Raw genomic sequence first — 24879 nt, 5'->3', positions numbered from 1 at the left:
AGATGGTGGAAAGCAGTATAATTCACTGAAAAAGTCAGAGACACATGTCATAGTAATGATTTCAAGACTTCTTTTTAATTGTTTTAAGGCATGGTTTTAGACAAAATAATGCATATAGTTTGTTTAATGTTTTCTTTTGACAAAAGTGCACAATTTTCTTCATGATACATTTGTGTGGTTTTTAGAGTATGGATCAAAATTTATTTTCTGTATGGTTTCTTAATAATAGCAATTTGTAAGNGGAGGTTATAAACTTGACTTATAATAATTTAGAACATAGACCAACTTAGGGTAAAATTTGGTGGAAAGTAAAGAGATAATATATGCCACATTAGAGCTCTAAAAAAAAAGAAGTAGGTAATAACACTTTTAAAATCTAGTGTATATTTGTTTCCATTTTATGTATTGAATAAATGTTACTGTGTTGAAGTCTAGTCATAATCACTAAAGAATTTCTCATTCTTGAAAATAGGACAGCTCTACTTTAAATAAAATAGTGTATGAGTGAGTGAGGCAGTTTTAATTGTTACGTGTATGCCGTGTAGATCCTAGAATCATGAAGTTGGGCCCTTAGCCAATATTATAATGTATTCACTTTTGTGATTTTTGTAGATGGCTTATTTGGATCATATTTTCTCTATATATACATTTGAGATGTTGATTTTGACCTTTCAGTCAAAAACAACAACTCTAAAATATTATAAGGTCATTTATTATTTATAATTCAGGTAAGAAAAAATGTATGTAAAAGCACCTTATAATTCATAAATATACGTACTGACACAGTGACATTATTATAATTTTATTATAATATCCTAGCTGTATATTTGCCATATATTTTACATTTTAAATACAGGAGCCAAGATACTTCCTCTATTATGGGGTAAGACACCTTGATAGTTAAATTAGGCAGCAATTAATAAGATCTCTCCCTTATTTCTCCTCCGCCACATATTATGTAACTTGTTCTGTAACCTTACTAATGATGCTGGTGGCATTGGTGCTCTCAAAGATCCTTTATCATTCCTTTACATAGAAGAATCATGAGAAAAATAACTCAATAGCATTGTCTCCTATTATTCTGCAACGTATTAAGATATGAGTGCCTCAAAATGATATGTACCAAATGTTCTTTCCCTCCACTCTTATTTTTAGATTTAGCTCTTATTTAAAATGTTCCTGATTTTCTCTGACCAGGTGATATAGAATTACATGTCTGATTTGTTCATTTTGCACTTACTGAGCCCTACTCTGTGTTGGTCACTGTGCTGAGCCCTGGGTTTTCATTCAGAAGACACGGTCCCCAACTTCAAGGAATTTCCAAGCTATTTATTGGGCATAAAGAGATGGGAACAAAATATAATACAATGTGGGAATTGTAATGGAGGTCTATAGTGTAGAGTGGGAGATTGGGAAGTGTGGAGTGTGTCTGGAATGAGTCTGTATAGGAGGCAAGGTCTAGATCAGGAAGGGCCTTGAACACTATATAAAGGAGTTCAGATTTTATTCTGTCATAAATATGAGGAAACTGAAAAGCTTTAAGATAAAGAATGACATCAGAATTTTTATGTTGGGAGAGATGAATTGGAGGGGATAGTGACTTGCAGCAGGAAACCCATAAAACGCTTTAGTCTAGATGAGAGATCTTATGGCCCGATTTAAGATTAAGACCTTTTAGTTTTTGCTAATTGCCTCATTTTCTTGGTGCTCCTTACTTAAAAATCCAGAGAGAAGTAATCTTGTTAGTCCAGTTCACCATTTGTATCAGGTTATTTCATAGGCAGTTGAAGCTGACCCAATCTATAGCCTGGCTATTCACTTATGAAGTGCATTGAGTAATCTTGAAAAATGTATCCACTCTGGATTCCACTTTTGAATTTGGGTGAAATCTACATAATGTTAGTGGATTAGGGAGTACCGTTGCATAGGGAGTACATTTACATTGGGGTAAGGGGCTTGGCTCTGAAGGGAATAACAAACTAGAGGGGGAATACAGGATCAAAGAAATCAAGGAAAGGTTTTTGTTTTGTTTATTTTGTTTTTTAAGCTGGTAGAGGTTTGAATACAGGAGTCGGTGGCTAGGAAATGGTTGAAATAAAGAAAGCGTTTAATTTTTTTAATTGTCGAAGTAGTGTTAAGGTGGCAGAAGGTGGGATTCCAGAGCACAGGAAGATTGATTAGTCTTGTACAGGAAGGAAGGATAACTCTCCCTCTGCAGTGGGGTTAAAGAAGAAAGGAGGAGTGAAGTGTAGGTAAGTTTAGAAGTGGGGAGAACCTGCTTGTTAGCACACTTTATGAAATAAGCAGCAAAGAAAACTGCTTGAGAAATGAGGTAAAGATTTCTAATAATTGCTGAGGAAAATTCATATAGGAACCTAACAACTAGAGATATCATGAAGTGGTTTTTTTCCTCCTGCAGTCCATATATGGGTAGAAAAAAAGTGAATGATTGAACTAGTCGGAGTTGAAACAGACTAACTTGTGACTTGGTAGGCGTTAATGCTTATTTTATTTTTCTGTTTGTTTTGTTCAATTGTTTTTTCATTCTGGTCTTCCATATTTTTCTTCTGCAGGTCTTGATGACTGTTTGCAGCAGTATATTAAGAACTTCGAGAGGGAGAAGATCAGTGGAGACCAGCTGCTGCGCATTACGCATCAGGAGCTAGAAGATCTGGGGGTCAGCCGCATTGGCCATCAGGAATTGATCTTGGAAGCAGTTGACCTTCTGTGTGCACTGGTAAGGGCATTAACTGTTGGGAAGGGAAACTTGTATTATTTCCATTTAAAATTTTTTTTTCTTTTTTTAGTTTCCTTCCTTCTTTTTCTTCTCTATTTAAAAATAATTTAAATGCAAGTAGGAAAAACTCCCCTACTTCTCAACTGACTGGAAGTGGTATTTTCCTCCTTTGTTAAATTTGATATATTATATAGTTCCAAATTAAAAATTAAAGAGGCTTATAACTCAACTGGTGACATTACATTTAGTTACTTCAGAAACTTGTGTTAGTGTTTTCACAGCATCATTTGGGGTATACAATTGTATACAATCACTTATAAAGTCCATTCTCTTCCAAAAGTTTTAATTTAGTAACATAAATATTAAGAAATCCTATTTTAGAAAAATCATCCTTAAAATAATCAAATTATTTGAATGTTCTAAATGTACACAACCAATAAAAATTGAATATTATACATTATATGGTTACTTTTGTCAACATACAAGAGAAATCAGTGTCAAAATAATCTTGCAAGATTCTGATAATACATTAAATATTCCTAAAGGAACATAGATTTTTTTTCCACGTTAGGTAATATGACACCTGATTGGTTTTAAATATCTTACAGATATTTGTTAGGGGGCTAGAGCTACAATGAGATAAATACATCAGTCTTGTAATATANTAATCTGTGATTTAAATTTGGCTCAGTTACTGACACTTGTAGGCAAGTAATTTCATCATAACCCTGGTTTGTTTGTTTGTTTATTATTTTTATTGTTTTAAGATTTATTTTATTTATTTATTTGAGAGAGGGAGAAGAGGGGGGCAGAAGGAAAGGGAGAGAAGCAAGCTCCCACTGAGCATGGAGCCTGATGCATGGCTCGATCTCACAACTCTGAGATTGTGGCCCGAGCTGAAATCAAGAGTCAGGCACTTAACCGACTGAGCAACCCAGTAGTTCCAATTTGGTTTTTTAATATAAAATGGAGATAATAACAATTGCCTCTTGGAGGTGTTGTGAAAAGCAAATGAGATGGTGTTTGTGTGGTGCGTGATTCAGTGCCTGGCACACAGTAGGTATTCAATAAGTAGTTAACCATTAAGATGATGATAATTAATAAGAAATGACTAGATAATTATATATAATTCAAGAATCAGTTAATATACTCAGAACTTGTGTGTCAGATGTAAGATGTAGTTCCTGCCTTCTTGAAAAGCCTATGGGGGGGAGTGACACACAAATTATCACAGTACTGTAGTATAATTACTAAAATAAAAGTATGAACTAAGTATTATGGGGGCACAGAAGAGAAAATAACTAGCTTTGACTATGACAGATGGGTTCATATTGCAAAAGAGGTGATATTTAAGGAACCTAGAGGAGGATGAGCATGTGTTTGGAAGAACAAGAAGGAAAGGCATTTCATGTAGATAAAACAATGCACACACAGGCACACAGAATAAAGAGCATGCCTGGTGGGTTTGAACAATGGTTAGCTATTTTAGATGACAAAAATACATTGGAAACAGTGGCAGAAAATTAGGCTTTAAAAGATAGAATAGGCGCAGACTATAAAGTACCTAAACATCATGATAAGAGATTTGTACTTTCTAGTGTGGATATTGGAGAACCATGTAGGAATGATCAAATATTTGTTTTAAAAAGGTAACTGATGGTATTAAAAAGGAAAGAATAGAGTGGGTATAATCTGAAGACCAGATGAACAATTTGGAAATGTTTTATTTTTTTAAAGATTTTATTTATTTATTTATTTATTTAAGAAAGAGCAAGACAGAGAGAAAGAGAGAGCATGAGATAGGGGAGGGTCAGAGGGAGAAGCAGACTCCCTCCTGAGTAGGGAGCCTGATGCAGGGCTCAATCCTGGGACTCCGGGATCATGTCCTGAGCCTAATGGAGACGCTTAACTGACTGAGCCACCCAGGTGCCCCAGAAATCTTTTAAATAATCTACTTAGGCTATGAGTAGGGCTTGAACTAAGGATGAACACTAATAGAGAAGATCTGATGAATATGAGGGTTAAGATAAAGGGGAGGAGTTGAGAAAGATTCCATGTTTTCTAGCTGCAGAGATAGAGTAGATAATTTTGCAATAATGGGCAATAGTAGCAAGAATAGATTTAGGTGGGAATATAAATTGAGCTTTAGATTCATTGAATTTGGGGTGTCTCTGAGTTATCCAGAAAGAGATACTCATCAAACAGTTGAACATATGAATTTGGAACTTGAGAAGTAGCTGATTTGGGAGTCTCCAGAATATAAGGATTGAATCCATAGAGAGAGAAATCACCCAGGGAGGGACTCAGCTCCGCACTGGGGCTGGGAAGGAAGAAGAGACTGCAGAGGAGGCTATGGAGTGGTCAGAGAAATGTGAAGACAGCTTCAAAAGCATTGTCACAAAAGCAATGGGGAGTGTTATTTTCACTAAGGAACATCAATAATATCATCAAATTTCTCTAAAAGCCAATAAGATAGGCAAGGAAAAATGACCTGACTGAGGGGTACCTGGCTGGATCACTTGGTAGAGGATGAGACTCTTGATCCTCAGGGTCATGAGTTCAAGCCCCATGTTGGGCGTGGAGCTTACTTTAAAAAAAAAAAAATAGACCTGTCTGAAAGCACTTTATAAAGAAGAATACAATCTGAAACCAGATTGTTTGAATATTACCTCCCATTTACACATCTCAATCTTAAACTTGTCATTTCCTCAAAAAGACATTCTCTGATTATTCCGGAACTCACCATTCGTGGAGGTTAGCTCCTTACTGTTATTCTTTTAACCTCATCTCATTTTGTAGTTATATATTTATATGTGTATTTATCAGTTTAATGTCTGTTTCTTCTGCTAGACTGTAAGCTATGTGGGAAATGTAACTATGCTTATTAAATACCTAGTGTGTAGTACAGATGCCTGGCAATAGTGGATGCTGAATAAACAGTTTTTGAAAGTAGTATTGTATAAGTCTTACATGTTTTTCATGTGATAGTTTGGGAATCTTCTTATTTCCCTATTCCTGACATCAGAGAAATCAGTTTAGAATAGACCACATACTTGAAGCACTCTATCCCTTACCAGAATCAAATCATAGAAGTCATGCCAGTTATAAGAGATAGTACTCAAGGTAAGGGAGGATCCTCAGTGTTTTTGCATACTAGTCTCCAAATCTGAGTCAGTGTGGCGGTGAAGGTGCAACAGAAGTGGCTTGGAGATGGGCACATGATCTAGCAGTCTTCTATTTGCCTCATCTTTTTTTTTTTTTTTTAAGAGAGCGAGAGAGCGGGGAGGGGCAGAAGGAGAGGGAGAGAGAGAATCTTAGGCAGGCTTCATGCCCAGCACGGATCCCGACGTGGGGCTCAATCTCATGACCCTGAGATCATACCTGAGCTGAAATCAAGAGTTGAATGCTTAACCAACTGAGCCACCCAGGTGCCCCTATTTGCCACATCTTTTATAACAGTAAGTAGTTGGGTGTGTCAGAGTTTAAAGTTCATGGTGTTATGTCTCATAAGCAGGACTCCTCAGAGATAAACCACTTATGTGCTGGAATTTGAGCTGTCAGTTTGAAGAAGGAAATAAGATTGATGATTACAGTGCTACAAATAGTCTGAACCTCCAGGCTTTGGAGTTTGGCCCATGAACAATCTCGGCTGACCTAAACTTACTTAGAAAGATGGCATGAGAGGTATATGTCTAGACCATTTCAGTGTTCTCACCATAGAGCTATGGTAAATCTTTTCACATGCTGAGTTTTAATTCCTCCACAGTTCTGTGTTTAAGCACCATAGTGTTGCATGGTTTTCTTGGGGAAAAACATATTAAATTAATTCTTTCTGTGTTTTTTCAGCAATAAATTGGTCTCATTCCCCAAAAAGGCCAAATATTAACTTCCCTTGTACCACTTCCTAATGACTATACATTGGCAAGTTAGAAGTGCAGATATCTTCCATTTTATGCAGTGGATATTTTCCACTGACTATCAAGTGAATTTCTGAGCAATAAATTCTGATTTACTTCTACATACCATTATAAAATTAGGAGGAAAGATCCTTCATCAGCAAGCTGAGTTGACTAGACCAGGAGGTCTGCTGTTGGGAATGGTGTATTGAGTATTATCTCTTTGAAACTTGAATGTCTCTACTGGCTTTCTACTTTTTTCCTTACATCTGTTTTTATTTCTTCTTTTAACAATTATATGTTCATACTCAAACAGTGATACTACAGGAATTACAAAGATGAAAAAGGCATGGTCTGTGCTGTTAAGGTGTATACAGTCCAGTAAAGAAGACAGTAGTCATTAAAAGATTATACAGATTTAAAGAAAATCCCGGGGGAGTGCAGAAGGAAATGATGAACACTACTGTGGGGATCCAGGAAGTGTAGGTGGGATTTGCATTAGGACTTTCAAGATGAGTAGATGTTTGCCAGACAAAAAGTTGGGGAAAAGTTATCTAGGCAGAAGAAATATCATGTGTAGAGACAGAATTGTGAAAGAATATGAAGTGTTCACAGAAAATGACAGTTTTGATTTGGCTGGTGCAGAGTGGGAAGTGATAGGAAGAAAGGCAACTTATGTTTTGTATCACATCATAATTTTTTGCTTAGATTTTTTATGCTCTCTGCCCAATGCTTAGTACATAGAAGATATTAAATTAATGTTATCTTACCGAGTGAAGTTCTCTGCTTTTTCCCAGAGAACTATAATTTTTTTCTCTTGCCTCTGACTCTGAAGTTTCTGTTCCTAGTATAAGGAAGATGCAGAAAAATTATCAAATTCCTCTGTTTCTTTCAAGCTATGGAATATTTTCATCTGCCTTATTTTAAAGTTAGTACTGATGGGGAATAAATGTTATGGCAGTTGATGAAAATCAAAGGTTTATTTAGTAACTCGTTCATTCATGCGACATATATATATATATATTTTTAAACACATTTCTTTTTTTTAAGATTTTATTTATTTATTTGACAGAAAGAGAGATAGCCAGCGAGAGAGGGAACACAAGCAGGGGGAGTGGGAGAGGAAGAAGCAGGCCTCCCAGCGGAGGAGGCTGATGTGGGGCTTGATGCTATAACCCTGGGATCATGCCCTGAGCTGAAGGCAGACACTTAACGACTGAGCCACCCCGGTGCCCCATGCGACATATATTTAAGCACCAACTATATTGTTTGTACCATATTATTCTAGAAAGAAGTAAGCTATTCATGATTTGGAGGTGTGTTAACTCTTTCCTGCTGTTAGTCTATCAGTAGAGAGTACAGTATATTAACTGAAATAGTAAAGCATAAATAAAATATATAGTTCAATGTATAGCCCTTAATTCATGCTCTGACAATACACCTTGTTATTGGGAACTATAAGTGAATTATTTATGACAGGATAAGAACAGTTTTCATTCTATTTTTCATGTACTTTTCATATAATAGGTATTTTGCATGAAAATTGAGATGTCTGCAGTTGCTAGGATTTGTTTCTTTGCAACATAATTGCTTGGTTCATTCATCTCAAAATAATTCATTTCTAGGGGCGCCTGGGTGGCACAGCGGTTAAGCGTCTGCCTTCGGCTCAGGGCGTGATCCCGGCGTTATGGGATCGAGCCCCACATCAGGCTCCTCCACTGTGAGCCTGCTTCTTCCTCTCCCACTCCCCCTGCTTGTGTTCCCTCTCTCCCTGGCTGTCTCTATCTCTGTCGAATAAATAAATAAAATCTTTAAAAAAAAAAAAAAATAATTCATTTCTAAAAAATATTCATTAAAACAGTCTTTTTACGACTCGCTTATATTTATAAAGCAAAGTATTATAAAACCTAAACACCTGCTACATGATGCAATCAAATTAAGAGCTCTGAATAAAACAGCATTGACATTGTAAAATATGTGGTGCCAATATTGAATATTTTGTTAAGTGTTTTGAGAATTCGCCAGTAGTGAGGATACAGCCAACTTGATCTTCTAAAATGTTAAGTGTATGCTTCATTTCTTTCTTGTGCTTTTGCACGCATGTAATTAAACCAGAAGAACAGTATGAATTTAGCACCAATTATTTAAGAATAGACTGGCTATATTGAATCAGTGTAGCCACAGCTGGTTCCTGGCAGACATATATGTAAGCAAATAGGTAACATATAAGACAAAATAGCTAACTACATTTCATGTCTAAGCTTTTGTTTTCTTGATGTAGTTCTTTCTATATTAGTAGTAATGCATATTTGTCCCATGCATATCCAGTACAAAGGAATTCTGTAATGAATGAATCTGCACTTTTTAAAAGTTGAAGGAATAGGTAGGAGAGGAAGATGGTGGCAGAATGGAAGGACCCTAGGCTTCTCTCATCCCACAAATGCAACTAGATAACTAATCAGTCATGCTAAATACCTCAGAAATAGACCAAAAAGGGTACAGAACAAGCTCCACAACTAAAGGAGGAGAAGAGGCCACATCAAAGAAGGCAGGAAATGTGAAGATGTGGTTTAGCTGCAGAGGGGAGGGAGCTATGGTCCCAGAGAAGGGCTACAGAGAGAGGAACACACAAGAGAACACACAAGGAAAACATTTCCCCAAAGCCATTGGCTTGGAAAACAAGAGGGGCTGAATTTTTTGAGTTCCTGCAGCCATCAGGGCTTAAAGTCTAGAGTTTTAAAGGTCAGCGGGCTTGACTGGGATGGAGCCCTGAGGGCACTGCACTACTCCTGAGGAGAAGGCAGAAAACAGGCAAACAACCTGGGGGAAGACAGCCTGGAATTAGCAGTTTGAAGAATGCCTGGGGCTGACAGGGGAGAAATTATTCACTCAGAGTGCATCCCTGAGAGGCAGCTTTCACAGAGACATTTCTCTCCCTGGGAACAGAGGAGCTGGCTAGTGCCATTTCCCTCCCCCACCTCTCAGCAGGGACACTGGCTGCCTAACTTGCTTACACCAAGCCCCACCCCCCTGCTCTCTGAAAGGACTGCCCTTCTCAGTCAAGTTTGCCTCAGTTCCAGCGCAGCGGGACCCTCCCACAGAAGACCAGCACAAATCCCTACCCACATCGACTGAGGCCCAGACAAGAGAGTCCTGCAGGGCCTCAGTTCTGGTGGAGCTGGTATCAGGTCTCATTTGACTAGCAGACCAGGGCACACCTAGTTAAAATTCTTCGTATTCAGGCTGGGGACTAAACACTGCCCACAGCAGGCAAGGAGAGCCTCTGCAGACAACTGACCTGAAGGATAGAACAGCTAAAACACAACATTAGAGCACATGCAGCACACAGCAGAGACACGCCCTGTTGTTAAAATGTCTATTCTTCTCAAAGCAATCTACACATTTAATGCAATCTATCAAAATACCAACAGCATTTTTCACAGAACTAGAACAAACGATCCTAAAATGTGTATGGAGCCACAAAAGACCCTGAATAGCCAGAGCAGTCCTGAAAAAGAAAAGCAAAGCTAGAGGCATCACAATTCCAGACTTCAAGTTATATTACAAAGCTATAGTCATCAAGATAGTACGGTACTGGCACATAAACAGACACGTAGATCAATGGAACAGAATAGAAAACCCAGAAGTAAACCCACAACTGTATGGTCAGTTAATCTTTGACAAAGCAGGAAAAGAATATCCAATGGGAAAAAAAGATAGTCTCTTCAACAAATAATGTTGGGAAAACTGAACAGCAACATGCAAAATAATGAAACTGGACTACTTTCGTACACCATACACACAAATAAATTCAAAATGGATTAAACACCCAAATGTGAGACCTGAAACCGTAAAAAAACCTAGAGGAGAACATAGGTAATAACCTCTTTGACATCAGCCATAGCAACTTCTTTATAGTTACGTCTCCTGAGGCAAAGGAAAGAAAAGGAAAAATAAACTATTGGGACTTCATCAAGATAAAAAGCTTCTGCACAGCAAAAGATACTATCAACAAACTAAAAGGCAACCTACAGAATCTGAGGAAATAATTGCAAATGACATATCTGACAAAGGGTTAGTATCCAAAACATATAAAGAAATTATAAAACTCAACACTCAAAAAACAATCCAATCAAAAAATGGGCAGAAGACATGAACAGACATTTCTCCACAGAAGACATCCAGATGGCCAACAGACACATGAAAAAATGCTCAACATCATTGATCATCAGGGAAATGCAAATCAAAACTACAATGAGATATCACCTCACACCTGTCAGAATGGCAAAAATCAACAACACAGGAAACAACAGGTGTTGGCGAGATGTGGAGAAAAGGGAAACTTCCTGCACTGTTGGTGGGAATGCAAGCTGGTGCAGCCACTCTGGAAAGCAGTGTAGAGGTTCCTCGATAAGTTAAAAATAGAACTACCGTATGATCCAGCAATCACATTGCTAGGTATTTACCCAATGAATACAAAAATACTAATTGAAAGGGATTCATACACCCTAATGTTTAGATCAGCATTATCTAAATAGCTAAATTATGGAAAGAGCCCAATTGTCCATCGACTGATGAATGGATATAGAATTGCTGTGTATATACAATAGGATATTAACTTAGCCATCAAGAAGAATGAAATCAAGAGACTCTTAACTATAGGAAACAAACTGAGGGAGGGTTGCTGGAGGGGGCGTGGGGGGAGATGGGGTAATTGGGTGATGGGCGTTAAGGAGGGCATGTGATGTGATGAGCACTAGGTGTTACACGCAACTGATGAATTATTGCAGTCTACATCTAAAACTAATGATGTACTATATGTTGGCTAATTGAATTTAAATAAAAAATAATAAAAAATAAGGAAAAGAATGAAATCTTGCCATTCCCAACAACGTGGGTGGAACTAGAGTATATTATGCTAAGTGGAATAAGTCAGTCAGAGAAAGACTAATACCATATGATTTCACTCATGGGGAATTTAAGAAACAAAACAATCAAAGGGACAAAAATAAGAGAGGAGAGACAAACCAAGAAAGACTCTTATCTGTAGAGAACAGGGTCACCTCGGTGGCTCAGTCAGTTAAGTGTCTGCCTTCAGCTCGGGTCATGATCCCACAGTCCTGGGATCGAGCCCCACATCAGGCTCCCTGCTCAGCAGGGAGCCTGCTTCTCCCCTTCCCTCTGCTGCTCCCCCTGCCTGTGCAAGCACGCTCTCTCTCTCTCTCTCTCTCTCTGTCTCATAAATAAAATCTTTATTTAAAAAAAAAACTGTGGCAAACAAACTGATGGTTACCAGAGGAGAGGTGGGTGGGGAGATGGGTGAAACAGGTGATGGGCACTAAGGAGTGCACTTGTGATGAGCACCGGGTGATGTATGGAAGTGTTGAATTACTATTTTGTATGCCTGAAACTAATATAACACTGTATGTTAACTAACTGGAATTTAAATAAAAACTTTTTTTAAAAAAAGTTTGAGTCAGTACTTACTGTCTGCCTACTTCTGGACCAAAACAAAGAGGTGCCTCATTCACTTGTCACTTCTTTATGTAGTAGGCAAGGGAGCATGATTTACTGGTGACTTAGTGAGACACAGCACACCATCTGCTTTCATGAAGAAAATAGGAAGATCTATGTGTTGTCAGTAATTGATTTTGAGCTACTTAGAATTGACAACTTTGATAATAAAAATTAACTTGAGATCAACTAATCTATTCCTTGTGTTAAAATAGTACCACACAGACACTTGTATACAGACGAGCTTCTAACCTATTTTTATAGTCTTAACAGAATTTTCTTTCTCTTTTTTAAGTTAAGCCCCAACGTGGAGCTTGAACTCAACCCTGAGATCAAGACCTGACCTGAGATCGAGAGTCAGACACTTAACTGACTAAGTCACCCAGGCACCCCATGGTCTTAGAGAATTTTCTTAAAAATGCTTTTGAGTTATTGGTTTAACCAGTTTTATTTTATTTATTTTTATTGGTGTAACTAGAATTAGTTTTAAGAAATTCCTTCTCCATCCTCTACTACATATCTTTTGTCTCTTCTTGCCCACTGCATTCCTCTGTCCTCTTCAGTTTTCACCTCTGGTCCATGTAGGATATTTCTTTAGTAGGTTTCCAAGTTAGGGGAAGTTCTCTCAGGGTATCCTTCCAGGTTTTGTCCACAAGATTTTTTTATTCCCTAATTCTTGAGTTGTATTTTAAAAAACAATTTTAGTATTATCTTAAATTTTGAAAGTTTCAAAGTATTTTTACTTTGCCTCTAGATTTTTATTTATAAGATCTGTATTATTCTTTTTAAATTATTCTGACCTTTTCTAAGAAAATACTGAGATGCTAGTATTATATATAAAGAGATAAATTAATGTTATATGGCAACTAATGGCTATAGAGTGAAAGTTACATTACAGGTTGATTGATTAGTTTCCTCTCTAATAAGCTATTATATTTGAACTTCTCTAAGAAATTATTATGTTTATAAACAAATATTTCCTCATGAAAATCATTAATACACAAAAATGAAAAACGAGAGTACTTTTATAGTTCAAGGAAGATGCTTTAACACAAGGGAAAAATTCTGAAAATACTTTCAGAAAAGCACTTCAGATGTGTCATTGAAATTTAGTTCATTCATATAGTTTCCAAAGGGCAGCTGAGAATGAGCTTCAGAGGGGACCAACACATGTTCCTGACCTTGGAGAAGGCCTTTCCCTACCTCCAGAGAGTGAGTGACGTGCATATTCAGATGTGATTAAAGATCTTTACAGGGGGAGATTATTTTTGATTATCCAGGTGGGCCCCAAATCCAATCACAAATTGTCTTCGTGAGGAAGAGGGGGATTTGGTAAACACAGAAGAGGTGGCCCTGTGACCTCAGAGGCAGAGACAGGAGCTATAATGGCCACAAATCAAGGAATGTCAACAGCCACCAGATTCTTTTAGAGGCAGGGATTAGAGCTCCAGAAGAAGCATGGACCTGCCAACACTGTGATTTTAGCCCAGTGGTAGTGATTTTGGATTTCTGATCTCCAAAGTATGAGAAAATAAATTGCTGTTTCAAGCCAAATTAATAAATAAGTTGATATAACTATAAATTGTTCTTATCTACTCATTAGAGAATATCTTTGATAAACTTACAAAAGGATTTCCTTCTTAATATACTGACAAGCTAGATAAAATCTCCCAAATGTTTCACAGATAATCCATGCTCAGATGCAAGAGAATCTGAATAGAACGTTGTTTTATTTGTGCAAACAAAACCTTTTGACTTGAGAGAATATTGCAATTCACATTTAGTACTGAATATTTAATATGCTATTTTTTTAAAAAAAGAGATCCATGGCTCCAAAAGGAATGTTCTTTTAATAAAAAAATGTAAATTTTTAGCAAAGAACACTCAGACTTTTATCACTATGAGACCTTCAATGTTAACATACATAACTTGGTATTTATTTATTTGTGTGTGTGTGTGTGTGTGTGTGTATATATATATATATATATTTTTTTTTTTTTTACATAACTTGGTATTTAATGTTTATGTGTCCAAACCCTCCTCTAGTCCCTCCTTTTTTTTTTCTCCTCCAAGTTTCTTTTCTTGGAAATAAATTTCATATATAGTAGTTACCCAGTGATTGTTAACTTAATACAGCTAAATTTATTGTGCCATTTGCTTCCCTTTTTTTCTTTTTTTCTTTTATTAGATTATCTTAGTCACCATACAGTACATCATTAGTTTTTGATGTTGTGTACAATAATTCATTATTTTCATATAACACCCAGTGCTCGTTACAACACATGTCCTCCTTAATACCCATCACTGGGCTACCCCCAGTATTTTATCTACCATTTTGCTTAGAAATCCCCTCACATATGGCCTTGTGACTTGTAGTCCCATTCTGAACTCTGTCTACTCTAAGCTCTATAAGCACAGGAGGAAATCTCCCTGTGCCTTGTTATCTTCAACTGTAAAAGGGGGTAAATCAAACTTAGAATTTGTTTAGACCTCAGAGGCTATCTAAAATTCTATGGGTTTTATGATTTTCTATAAGGTAATAATACTTTTAATTTTACACGTGACAGTAATCTACATGCTGCTAAGTAGTTTGATGAAAGTCATCCTTTGAGCAGGTTAACCAGTCTTTCTTGGAGTTGTTTTACAACTGACAATTAGCTCTTTTAAAATTTAATTATAACTTATGAAATCTTTCCCTAAAGTTTATTTGTAGTGATCCTACAGTGTTTTATATTGAATGTGTTTTTTTAAAAAAAGCTTATTTATATTGGTTCATATAACTTCTTTCTGCATTAATTTATAGACACAATATTTAAGGCAAAATAGTAAATATTACTGCAAATTCAAAAGTGAGACCAAGGAAATAAAAGAAAACTTAGCAATAAGTCAGTATGATTGTTTTCGATGTGCTTCATATTTGACTGTGAGCTACTGAAACCATGACAAAAATAAAAATAAGTTCAGTTTCATAATTTGTATTATAAAAAGGAGAGTGTATATTGGTTCCACTGAGGAATTAGAGTTTTTTCTGGTACCATATTATAGAAGAAATTTCTTATGTGAGTCATTATAGAAAGGACACAGAATAAAGCTGTATTGCATATGATTTTTTCTTTTTCAGTTTATCATTAGGTTGCAGTCTGTTCGCTCACTTTGGGAAACCAGAATTTTTCATAGCATCTACATTCATTACTCTGCATATACTAATGGAATAGATACTAAAAAATAATTACTGGGGCACCTGGATGGCTCAGTCGGTTAAGCATCTGCCTTCGGCTTGGGTCATGATCTCGGGGTCCTGGAATGAAGGCCCCGTGTCTGGCTCCCTGCTCAGCAGGGAGCCTGCTTCTCTGTCTCCCTCTGCCCCACCCATGGCTCATACTTGTGCGCACTCTCCCTCTCTGTCTCTCTCAAATAAATAAAATCTTTTAATAAAAAAATAATTACTGATAAAAATGAATTTCACAAGTAAATGAACTTAAGTTTGGGTTAAAAAAACACTTACGAGTCCTAATAATCTTTCTTTCTCGTGTGGCATAGTTCCAAGATATAATGCCCTCATCTTTTCATGTTCATATTAGCATTTAACACATTTTATTGTAATTTGTTTATCTGCCATTTGCCCAGATCCTCACTTGACTGTGGATTCTGCTAGGCCAGGAATCCTATCTTGGTCATTTGTAACTCTTACTGCTAATTTTGTTGCCTGTACATAGTAACATACTCAGTAAATATTTTCATGAATGAGTGTAATATTGACTTCAAGTATATTTGTTTTCTCTCTTTTTATAATTCAGAATTATGGCTTGGAAACAGAAAATCTAAAAACCCTTTCTCACAAGCTGAATGCATCTGCCAAAAATCTACAGAATTTTATAACGGGAAGGAGAAGGAGTGGACATTATGATGGGAGAACAAGCCGAAAATTGCCAAATGACTTTCTGACTTCGGTTGTGGATCTGATAGGAGCAGCTAAGAGTCTGCTTGCCTGGTTGGACAGGTAAAATCCTCCATGTGTTTCATAAGTAATCCTCCTCAAACACTATCTTGAATATAACATTATTTCATGTGTTCTTGTGAAAGAATTAAACAGGTAGAGGAATATCAAGTTACAAATGTCTAATTATGATTCATCACAAGGTAAGGGTATCATCAAATAGACATTAATCGTTTGTAAATTTTTATATCTAAGTAGCCAATTAATAATTAGTCCCTGACAATTTCAGAATACCTTAACTGCTTTACAAGCAAAGTCATTTTGGGCTGTCATAACAAGATTAATAGTACGGTTTTATCCCCTAATTTTCTTTATTCTTTGTATTAATTGGTCATATTGAAGGGAGTGAGCATTAGGATTCTATTTACTGTTTTAAATGGGTAATTAGACACTGACACTTTAATAGCATGCAGTACACGTCTCCTTACCTTGCTAAATTCATTCTTTATTATTACTCACATTGCACAATCTTGGATATCATAAACATAGTTTTAGATATTTTTTCTAGTTAATTTTTATTTGTCTTGGAACACATAGAATAACAAAAGTTTTCATGATATAAAATGAAAAAATATTAAAATATGTTGTTAAACATTGTAATAGTAAAACAAATTACAATTTTTTTTTTAAATTAAGCTCTTTACTTTCATTTTTAGAATTGTTTTGTGAGGGTTATGTACTATGTTATGGGGGTTAAATAACCAAATTTTAAAATACATATTATCTCTCATAAGAAACTCTGGTAATATAAGATTACCAGAATTCTTTCTTGAGTAAATGTTAGTGGGATGTGCATTATGTATAATATTTTGGCTTTTTAAAAATCTGAGGCTTTATATAAAAATAAAATATTTGTATTTTTAAGGTAAAAGTTAAGATAATTTAACTTTATATTATCTAAATTTATATATATTAATAATAACATATAATATGATGATACTAAATCCAAATCTTTATACTAAGTTCTGGGTTATTAGCTTTTTGATAATTAATTGGTGGACAGCATATTTCTTTTGCATTATGACATCATTAAAGTTTAATTCTCATAATTGTCTAAACTACATTTACCAATTGTTTAAAGTAGTTATTCTTTAAATGTATAAATTCTGCAATTTTCATAGTGGTCAATAAGTAAAACATATTTAAAATATGGCTTAGTCATTAAGTAATATACTTGTTTCAGAAGGCTTCTCAGTAATTATAAAGCTTAAAGAACACAAACTTAATTTTAGTTATATCCTTATACTATGACCTGCTTTATAATTGTGAATTTCCTTGACTGCAATATTTGTATTTAGTAAACTTCATTTTATGTTCTTTTACACTAGTACTTGTCAAATAAATGAATACATAGAATGTTTTCACTTTTTAGTTCAAAATATGGCAGTTTATAGGGGCGCCTGGGTGGCACAGCGGTTAAGTGTCTGCCTTCGGCTCAGGGCGTGATCCCGGCGTTATGGGATTGAGCCCCACATCAGGCTCCTCTGCTGTGAGCCTGCTTCTTCCTCTCCCACTCCCCCTGCTTGTGTTCCCTCTCTCGCTGGCTGTCTCTATCTCTGTCAAATAAATAAATAAAATCTTAAAAAAAAAAAAGATATGGCAGTTTATAAAATCATATAAATAGCTTCTAGAACACTACATTAATTTCTGACATTTTATTGTATTACATAATTTTTAATGGTGACATTTTTTTTTGCCATCTAAGAAGATGATTTTAGTAAATGCCAATTCACCTACAAACACATATGAGTGCACACACACATACAAAAACACATACAAACACACACATAACATGAAGTCAATCAATGGTGTTTTGTGTTTGTTTCATAGGAAGAGAAAACTTGATAAAAAGCCTGAAGGAAATAATTTAGATCATCTGTTTGACTTCCTTTGCTGCAAAGATTTTCACAATGCTTATTTTGTATTCCATTATACCATGGTGATTGATTAAATTAAAGGCCATTTAATATTTTAACCATAAAAATGAAATATGTATGTGAAAGGAAAAAAAAGACAGCTTTGTGATAACTTTAAAATTATCTGTTGAGACTGTAAATTAAAAAAAGAAACAAGTTTATATTTATGAAGATCTTTCACAGAAAAGTTCAGCTCTAGGCTGGCTCGCCTATAATGATGATAGTTTAGCAAGCTTAAGTTTTAAAAAGGAAAGGAGAAAGAAAATTTTTTACATGCTAAGGTGTTTGGACTTATGCTGAAGGCCTTGGAAACCTGTTTAATAGAGTCATTATGTTTAGACCTGTGGATCTTGATTCTTACTAGGACTGTAATGTTGGGAAAAATTAAAGAAGGGTAAGGACGGAAGAAAACTAACTTAAGAGACTATTTTAGGAATTAATCGTACTGCTGCTACTGTTGACGATTTTGATGCTAATACATCCAGCCACACTCATTTAATCAAAGCAACCCTAGGAAGGTTGTCTTCATTTTACAGATAGAAAAACCAGCACTTAAAGAGGTTAAATTCAAAACCAAATGGCAAATAGTGGTGGAACCATGATTCAGTTCGGGCATCTGACAACAGAGTTGATCCTGCTATTTACTGAGGTTTTTAATTGGAGGAGCAGAAGTGAGGATAGAAGAATGTTAGAGATATTTATGCAGATAAATAAGATTCCGGGACAGGTAAGATCTAGAGACTACAGGAGGCATCTAGATATTTGACTTCGCTGGCCCAGTAGATGGTGATGCCATTATCAAAACAGGAACGAGTTATAGTGGAAGATGAATGTTGAGTGTGAGGCATGATAAATTGTGAAAAGGTCTTTAGAATATTGCTGCTCAGAAAAAATATATGATCTATGATCGATAGAGATTTGGTAATACAATGAGCTCTGTGAACCACCAACAACTGAAGGACGAGTGGAAGTGCAGCTTATGGGAAAAAAAAATGAGAAGGCATAACAAAGAGGCAGGAGAGAATTAGATGAGAGTGCTGTCTGGAAGCAAAGGTAGTAAAGACGTTTTTGTTTGTGAGGTTTTGGGGTTTTTTTGAGATTTCAGTATTGTTTTATTTTTTCCAACTTTATTGAGCTGTAATTGACAAATAACTATGTAAGTTTAAGGTGTACAGCATGATGATTTGATACACGTATATTGTGAAATGATTACCACAGTAAGGTTAGCTAATACATCCATCACCTCATATAATTACCTTTTTTGTCTGAGTGGTGAGAACATTTAAGATGGGAGTAAAGAGTTTTAGGGGGAAAAGGAAGTGATGAGTAGGGTCAAATGCTGCTGAGTGATTAGGTAGGGTGAGGACTGAAAGTTTGTAGTGAATGAGGGAATCAGAATATATGTGACCGTACTAACAACAGTGTAGTGATTTTATTTAGAAGTCAGGAAAACTGGAATGCATGAGTTGGCTATGAATTAAAGGTAAGTGAGAAATCCTCTTTGAAGAAATTTTTCTGTGAAATGGTTTGTAGTTCAGAATAGTTTTGTGTAATGTTAACTTCCCTTTTTCATAGATTCTTAATCGTTTAGTGGTGATAGGAAAGAAGAGAGATAAATGATGAATACTACTTCTATATTTGGGAGCTTGACTTTGCTTCCTCCTCTGCCATGGATTGTATAAATATCTTAACTATTCCTTGGCTAATATAAATTTCAGAAGGTCCTGAAATCAGTTTAAATATAATAGAACTTTGCCTGTAACTCTGCCAGGTGAAATGTTTAGGCTGTTTGTTTTCCTGACAAAAACCCAGACTTTTTGGGGCACCTGGGTGGCTCAGCCGTTAAGCCTCTGCCTTTGGCTCAGGTCATGTGGGATTGAGCCCCCCATCAGGCTCCCTGCTCAGCAGGAAGCCTGCTTCTCCCTCTCATACTCCCCTTGCTTGTGTTCCCTCTCTTGCAGTCTCTCTCTCTGTCAAATAAATAAATAAAATCTTTAAAAAAAATAACCCAGACTTTTATCAGAGATAACTAGTGGGTGTGTATATAAGTTATATTTTTATTCCGTTCAAAGAAAAAAATGTTACCTAGGTAGCAGCAAGAACACAAGACAACACTTCATATGTCCTCTTGTTTCATTGTGTCCTACAAGCTACACAGAAAACAAAACACATTAATCATTGCTAGAATAGCCAAAAGAGCAGTGTTCTCCATGACCTAAGTTATTGTGAATCCTGGCCAAAATGCATCATGAAATAGTGCAAAGGAGCACAAGGCTGAGAAAGAGTTGAATTTCAGCTCTGCCTCTAGTCTTGCGTAATCTTGAACCTTAACTTCTGTTTTTATTTTCTTTTTAGAATAGGATGTAAAACCTGCAGAATTTGAAGTTCTCTTCTAAACACTAACATTCTATAATCCATTGTCCTTGTTCACCAAAGCCATATGAGTAATATATCCAACTTATTTCCTTCTAAATAATATCAAAGGGTGAATACTAACATTTTTTTAGTTACTTGTAGAATCATTATTTAACTCCCTATCTCTTCTCTAAATAAATTTAGTTAATATTTTTAAGTTCTAGAACAAAATTAATCTCTTTATGCTTTCTTTATAAAAGGTAAGAATGTGTTCTGTCTTGTTTATTTTTGTTTACTTTTGAAGAACTTAGAACTTAAGTACTTAATTATAAAAGTTCCATAGAAATGACATTGACCAAAAATTCTTAATATTTTGATCTGTTGGTGTAGATTTATTTTAATTTAAAGAAACAGTGATAAATATTTTGGCATTAAATTTTTTATTACATTTCGGGGAGAACTTGCATGCATGGCAATATGTATGGGTTTGTTGCAATTTTTATGTAATGTCACTTGAAAGGGGAGAAAGGAAAAGAAAGAATACGTGAAAACCTTTAGTTGTAGATACTAAACTGGATGCTTCATATATATCAGCTCATTGAATTTTCATAAAGCAGGTATCATTATCCTCATTTTACGTACAAAACAGTAAGTAACTTGCCTAAAGTCATTCATCTAACATGAAAATTAAAATTTGAATCTGTTTTTGTTTGATACCAAAACCTTTCTTCTTTCTCATTTGTCACGTTCCTTTGTCACACTACATCTCCTTTTAAATGTTGACTAATTCTTAAAAATTTTGAGGAAGTTATATTTAGGAATGCAGCATATATAAACATTTATTTTCATTTTGGTATTTCTCTTCAAGTACTAAACAAGAGTGTCCCTTTTCTGGTTTTGGCCTGGATACTTAAAAATCACTATATAGAATTTTTATTTACAGAAAATTTAGTTCATGTCCTACTTTGAAGGCATCGGAGATATCTTTTAATATCACTGAAAACCTTTCAGGGCTCCTGGGTGGCTCAGTCAGTTAAGCATCTGACTCTTGATTTTTGGCTCTGGTGATTATCTCAGGGTTGTGAGACTGAGCCCCACATCAGGCTCCGCACTGGACATGAGGCCTAATTAAGATTCTCTCTTTCCTTCTCTCCCTCTGCCCCCTGCTAGCACATGCTCTCTATTTCTCCCCTCCTGCCCCTCCAAAAAAGAAAAGAAAGTAAAAACCTTTTCAATGTTTAAGACTTAAAAGTTAGGGGAAAAAATGTTTACAGTTCACAAAACCTTCAATTTCAGTGGAGCTTTCATTCAAATAAAATTCATTTTCAAAAACCAGCTCTTTACATTTCTTAAATCATATAAAATCTAAGGGTAACAAAATTGCTTTTTTTCTCCCATTTTAAATATTTACTTGAAAGAAGCAGCACACTTTCCCAGAGGAAAAGCTTCAGAGATGAATCACATTTGGTAGCTTTACTGTTTATTTTCAATGCATGGTTTACTTGTCTATTTTTACCTACACCCTGCTGTTCTTCACACCTCATCTTTCCTGCAGTTTTATTTGGCTTTGCCAAGTCAATCTATACTCGAAGGTTTACAGATCACTGTACGTATCACATTGTATAGTAACATTAATAATGTTCATAAGTATTTATAGAAAATGTTTATTTTGTCATTTATAGTGAAAGTTCATTATTTTCTCTCATTTTTATCATTAACACCTAATTCTAATTGTTTCTAAAATATCTTTCAGGACTGTTCTATTTTGAAGAGATCAGTGAGATATTTTTTTATGTCATTGAAAACCTTTTAAATGTTTAAGGTGTTAAGAGTAGGGTGACAAGGCAAAAATATTTTCTTTGAAATCTTTTGCCTTATCTCAAAAAATGTTTGAACTGATTTCTTCTTCCATGATGGGAAACTATAGGACAAAAACTGATTGTATCCCAGGAAAAAAATTACAAAAACCAAACTACCTCAAACACTACCAGCTACTGTGGCCCATTGTTGCTTGGTCTTCTTTCCTCTCGCATGCTCACTGCTCTCACTTGGCACCTCTTGTTCCAGAGATCAACACTAATGTTAGAACTGCCACTGTTCATGGACTGTGCTCAGGCTCAGCAGTGCCAAGCTGAGAAATAGTAAGGCATTCTAGATTTCCTTATTAACTTCTTAGCTTTTTAGCTTTCATTATTGGCTTCTAATTTGTTTAGCATCTCTGAACCATTAATAATTTTCCATAAATGTAATACTTTCGTTTGAAAAGAACATACAAAGAATACTTTCTTATGGAGTCATAAACCTTTGCCCTAGAAAGAGTTATAAGCATTGTATTATCCATATGGTGATTTAAGAGGAACAGTTGCTTAACTTTTAAGATCTAAATAGGATTGTTCTTGTAATAGCTGTTTATTGATGAGCCGAGGATTTTTTTTTAAACTTTCTGACATCAGAAGGCTTTCCTGCCCTGAATTTAATTTCCTTTACTTGGAGTCACTGTTCTTTTTTGTAAGTAGCCTGAGCTCTAGCTTGGGTTTTTCTTTTTTTTTCAGAGTGAAGAATAAATTTCTCTCTCTCTCTCTCTCTCTCTCTCTGCTTTATTTATGAACTGATCGTGTTCATGTACTCTACAGAGATCTATTTCTTTATCTAGATGATCATTAAGTCATGACTGAGTAATCATCTTTGGTAGCTCACAAAAATTGGAAGCCTGTCAGGCTTCATTTATTTACATATGTGTGTAGCCAAAATAATCATACCAGACATTAGGATCTTCAGGATAAGAATGGTTCTTTAGTATGGTTATACATGATTTGCCTTTAAAATAAAAACTTTAGAGAAATTCACTACAAGAGAAAATCAGTGTTTTCTTTGGTGTATGTTTAGAGTTTTCTTCCATTTTCTTGACATTTAATCTTGAGCTAGAAACTTGTCTTACTTGAAATATGAGTGGTCAGGAAAGTGGAAAACATGCCTTAGAATTCAGTTTGCTATAGGCATTCACTCTTCAAATAGATTTTTCCTTTTATATATTTTGAAGATCAAGTTTATGGGAAAAATCATGCTGTATTTCATCTTATCACTTTTGAATGAAGTTTTTAGATTTTATTAACAGACTTTGACCTTTTCAAACCTAGGAACCCAAACTCTTTCTACTCATGCCAGAAGCATGTTGAATTCGTAATTAAAATGCCAATTTTTATGCTTCAGTGCAGCAAAAATGGCCTTTAGTTACTTTTTAAAAATGATTTTGTCTTAGAAGTGTTTATCTTTTACATCTTTTTTAAAAATGGTTTTATTGAGGCCTAATTTACATTCTATAAAATTCACCCATTTTAGGTATACAGTTTAATGAGTTTTAGTAAATTTAGATTCACCTATGCAACATCTCTACAATCCAGTTTTAGAAAACTTCCATAAGAGTAGATTTTTTAAAGCTGGTTCCTCACGAAGAGGTTATTTTTTTTTAACTGAGAACGTAGATTAATTACATATTTTTTCCAGTTAACTTTATTTGAATTCTTAATGTCTCTGTTTTAGTAAATTATGGTAAGAAATATACTGATTTTTGAAATGTAGATTAGTGGAAGACAGCCCATAATAGGCTGTGGTATATAGAATTATTTAGAAAACAATATGTTAAAAACCACTGGAGAAAGAAAGAGTCATTTAATAAATAGTATTGAGATACCTGGTAAAGCCTTTGGAAATAATGATAGAAAACTACCTGTTGTTTACTAAAAAATTTTAAGTATATCATTTATTTAAGTAGAAAATAAACCCATGAGAAAACAGAAGCAAATATAGACAAAAAATGATTGCTAGATGTAGAAAGACTTAAGTATTTAAAAATATGGAATAAAATAAAAATGAATATCCCAATTGACTTTCACTACATAAAACTGAAAAATGTGACAAAGTATAAGACAGATGACAAACTGGGAAAAATAAATACTTGCAACAAACATATTAGAAGCAGAGTGTTAATGTGTACTATGTGAATATTAACTTTGTATTTTAAAAATACGAGAATGTAATAGGTGAGCACATAGACATTTTAAAGAGAGGACACAGAAATTGCTGATAAGATGTATGTACCAAATTTGAGAGCTGTGAAGTAAAAACTGATGGAACAAGAAGAAAAAGACAAATCCACAGTTATAATTGGATACTTCATATTCACTCTCTCAAAATTGATAAAACTACCAGACATAAAGTCAGTAAGGATTAGAAGTTCCTATGGTCAATGTCAGAGAAATTACTGCCTACGTCAAAATAAAAAGCTTCTGCATAGTGAAGGAAACAGCAAAACTAAAAGGCAACTTATGGAATGGGAGAAGATATTTGCAAACAATGTATCTGATAAAAGGTTAGTATCCAAAATATATAAAGAACATATAAAACTCAGCACCCAGAAAACAAATAATCTAATTAAAAAATGGGCAGAATACATGAAGAGACTTT

General features: G+C 35.1%; 1 protein-coding gene across 4 annotated transcripts in view; it reads left to right on the top strand.

Moving 5' to 3' along the window:
• The window catches only part of CNKSR2 (connector enhancer of kinase suppressor of Ras 2), a 292411-nt gene that overhangs the window by 75954 nt on the left and 191578 nt on the right, over positions 1-24879 (top strand). For all 4 annotated transcript variants that reach the window (XM_040633558.1, XM_040633552.1, XM_040633548.1 and 1 more), the window contains exons 2-3: positions 2574-2737; positions 15945-16147. In XM_040633558.1, the coding sequence (XP_040489492.1) occupies positions 2574-2737; positions 15945-16147 (367 nt within the window). The remainder of the gene's footprint in view (positions 1-2573; positions 2738-15944; positions 16148-24879) is intronic.

Source organism: Ursus maritimus, assembly GCF_017311325.1.
Source record: "Ursus maritimus isolate PB19 chromosome X unlocalized genomic scaffold, ASM1731132v1 scaffold_X1, whole genome shotgun sequence".
Taxonomy (NCBI): Eukaryota; Metazoa; Chordata; class Mammalia; order Carnivora; family Ursidae; genus Ursus; species Ursus maritimus.
The sequence above is the reverse complement of the archived record's forward strand: the minus strand, read 5'-3'. Positions and strand labels throughout refer to the sequence as shown.